General features: G+C 55.3%; 1 protein-coding gene across 1 annotated transcript; it reads right to left on the bottom strand.

The window, feature by feature from the left end:
- Positions 1 to 202: 202 nt before the first annotated feature.
- LOC149842550 (salt tolerance receptor-like cytoplasmic kinase 1) lies at positions 203 to 1,719 on the bottom strand. Its single transcript, XM_090000689.1, has 2 exons — positions 1,125 to 1,719; positions 203 to 906 (listed from the first exon to the last, which is right to left on the bottom strand). Exons 1-2 carry the CDS (start codon positions 1,717 to 1,719, stop codon positions 203 to 205), a joined length of 1,299 nt encoding a protein of 432 aa, XP_089856815.1.
- Positions 1,720 to 1,952: the final 233 nt, after the last annotated feature.

The following is a 1,952-nucleotide window of genomic DNA, read 5'->3' on the forward strand; positions in this document are numbered from 1 at the left end:
AGAACAAATTGAAAATTCTTTCTATCAAAATTATTATATTAACCTCATAGCTTTAGTAAATGACGAAAAGGTGCCCATCGTTCCACCAACTGTACAACCCTTGCGAGCATTCCCGTCAGTTACGCAATTCACTTAGGACAATACAGACATTTTGAAAAAGAAAAAAAAGAGACAACGGAGATTCGTCTCCTTACTCCTTCCGTCACCGCTCGAGGCGTTCCTCCTTGATCGCCACCTCAAGGCCGCAGAATTTCCCGGCGACGGACTTCTCGGCGAGGAGGGCGACGACGTTGGCCATGGATGGCCTGAGGGCGGGCTGCTCCCTCAGGCATGACGCGGCGACGGAGACGATCGCTCGCGCCTCCTCGGCGTCGAAACTCCCGGCGAGCCTCGCGTCGACGAGCTCCGGCGTCCTCGCCGGATCCGCGACCACGCCGGCGGCGGCGCGCGTAAGGAGCCGCTCCTTCTCGGAGCAGAAGGCCTCGGCACCGGAGACGAGCTCAAGGAGGAGGACGCCGAAGCTGTAGACGTCGGTCTTCTTGGAGACGATCCCGGTGCGGAGGTAGTGAGGGTCGACGTAGCCCGGCGAGGCCATCACCGGCGCGATCGACGAGGGCAGCACCGTGGAGGAGAAGCCCATCCTGGTGGAGCCGAAGTCGCAGAGCTTGGGAGAGAAACCGCAGTCGAGCAGCACGTTCGAGGACTTGACGTCGCAGTGGACGATGGGCATCTCGCAGCCGTCGTGCAGGTACTCGATCGCCCGCGCCACCCCCAGCGCGATAGACGTCCTCTGCTGCCACGTCAGCACCGCATTCCCCTTCTCCTTCTCCTTCTCGTCCCCATCCCCATGGAGCTTCTCGTGCAGAGTCCCGTTCGGCACCAACTCGAACAGTAGCACTCCCTCCTCTATTAGGAGAAAAAAAAAAAGGTGTCAGAATAATTAAAATGGCCTATCGTATTTAACAAAAGAGTACTGCTGTTTAGCCGTCTATCCTGTGCTGCTTTTTTTTTATTGTGTAATGCTTATGAATTAAGGCTCTGTTTCAACAAAAAAAATAATTTTCTCGCCTGTTGATCATTTTGAAGGAGAAAAAGAAAAGGTAAACAAGAAAAGAAAGACGAACCTTTCTCATCGCAGTAACCAAGTAGCTTCACGATGTTTTCATGGCGAAGGCGGAGGAGGACGTCGAGCTCCTGCCTGAACGCCCTGGTGAGCCGCTCGCTGCTCCTGAAGAGCTTCAGCGCGGCCAGGTCGGAGCCGGAGAGGCGGGCGAGGTAGACGGTGCTGAAGCCTCCCTGTCCGATCGCCGACGCGAAGTTGTCGGTGATTCTCTCTACCTCTCTCCAGCTCAACCTCTTCACCGTCGACCCTGCTTTCGTAGAGACGACGATGTTCTCTTCGGGGGAATGCTGTTGCTGAGCCTCCTCCTCCTCCTTGTTGGTGGTCTGTTTTTCTTCATCGTCGACCGTGCTTGCCCTCCAGGGGTTCATCCCCCTGAGACGCATGAAGCAGAGGGCGATGAGAACCACGAGAACGAGGAAGAATGAGCCGAAGGCTAAGCTTAGTATGATGGAGAGTCTCTCCTTGGCGAAGGGGGCTCTTCCCTCGCTCTTTGATGGTGGGACGTCTTCGTTGGAAGCGAGAGCCTGAGCGGTGAGTGAGACGAAAACGAATGCCCAAGTCGAGAAATAGATGACACTGGCCCGAGTGAGGGCCATCCGGAGAGAGAGAGAGAGAGAGAGAGAGATGCTTGTTGTTATGTGGCGTGATAGAGGGGGGGTTAAAAAGAGGGGGGGGGGGGGGGGGAAGAGCAGAGCGCGAGTGGTTAAATTGGAATAGGAAACCTGGTTTTTGTGGGCTAAAATTGGAGGGAGGGACGCCCCAGAATTCTAGGGTCCAACTCACACAGACATTTGTAGAGGGAGGGCATTTAAATGGTGTGGGGGGTGTT

The sequence above is a fragment of the Nuphar pumila genome, chromosome 3, assembly GCF_984573655.1.
Source record: "Nuphar pumila chromosome 3, dmNupPumi1.hap1.1, whole genome shotgun sequence".
Taxonomy (NCBI): Eukaryota; Viridiplantae; Streptophyta; class Magnoliopsida; order Nymphaeales; family Nymphaeaceae; genus Nuphar; species Nuphar pumila.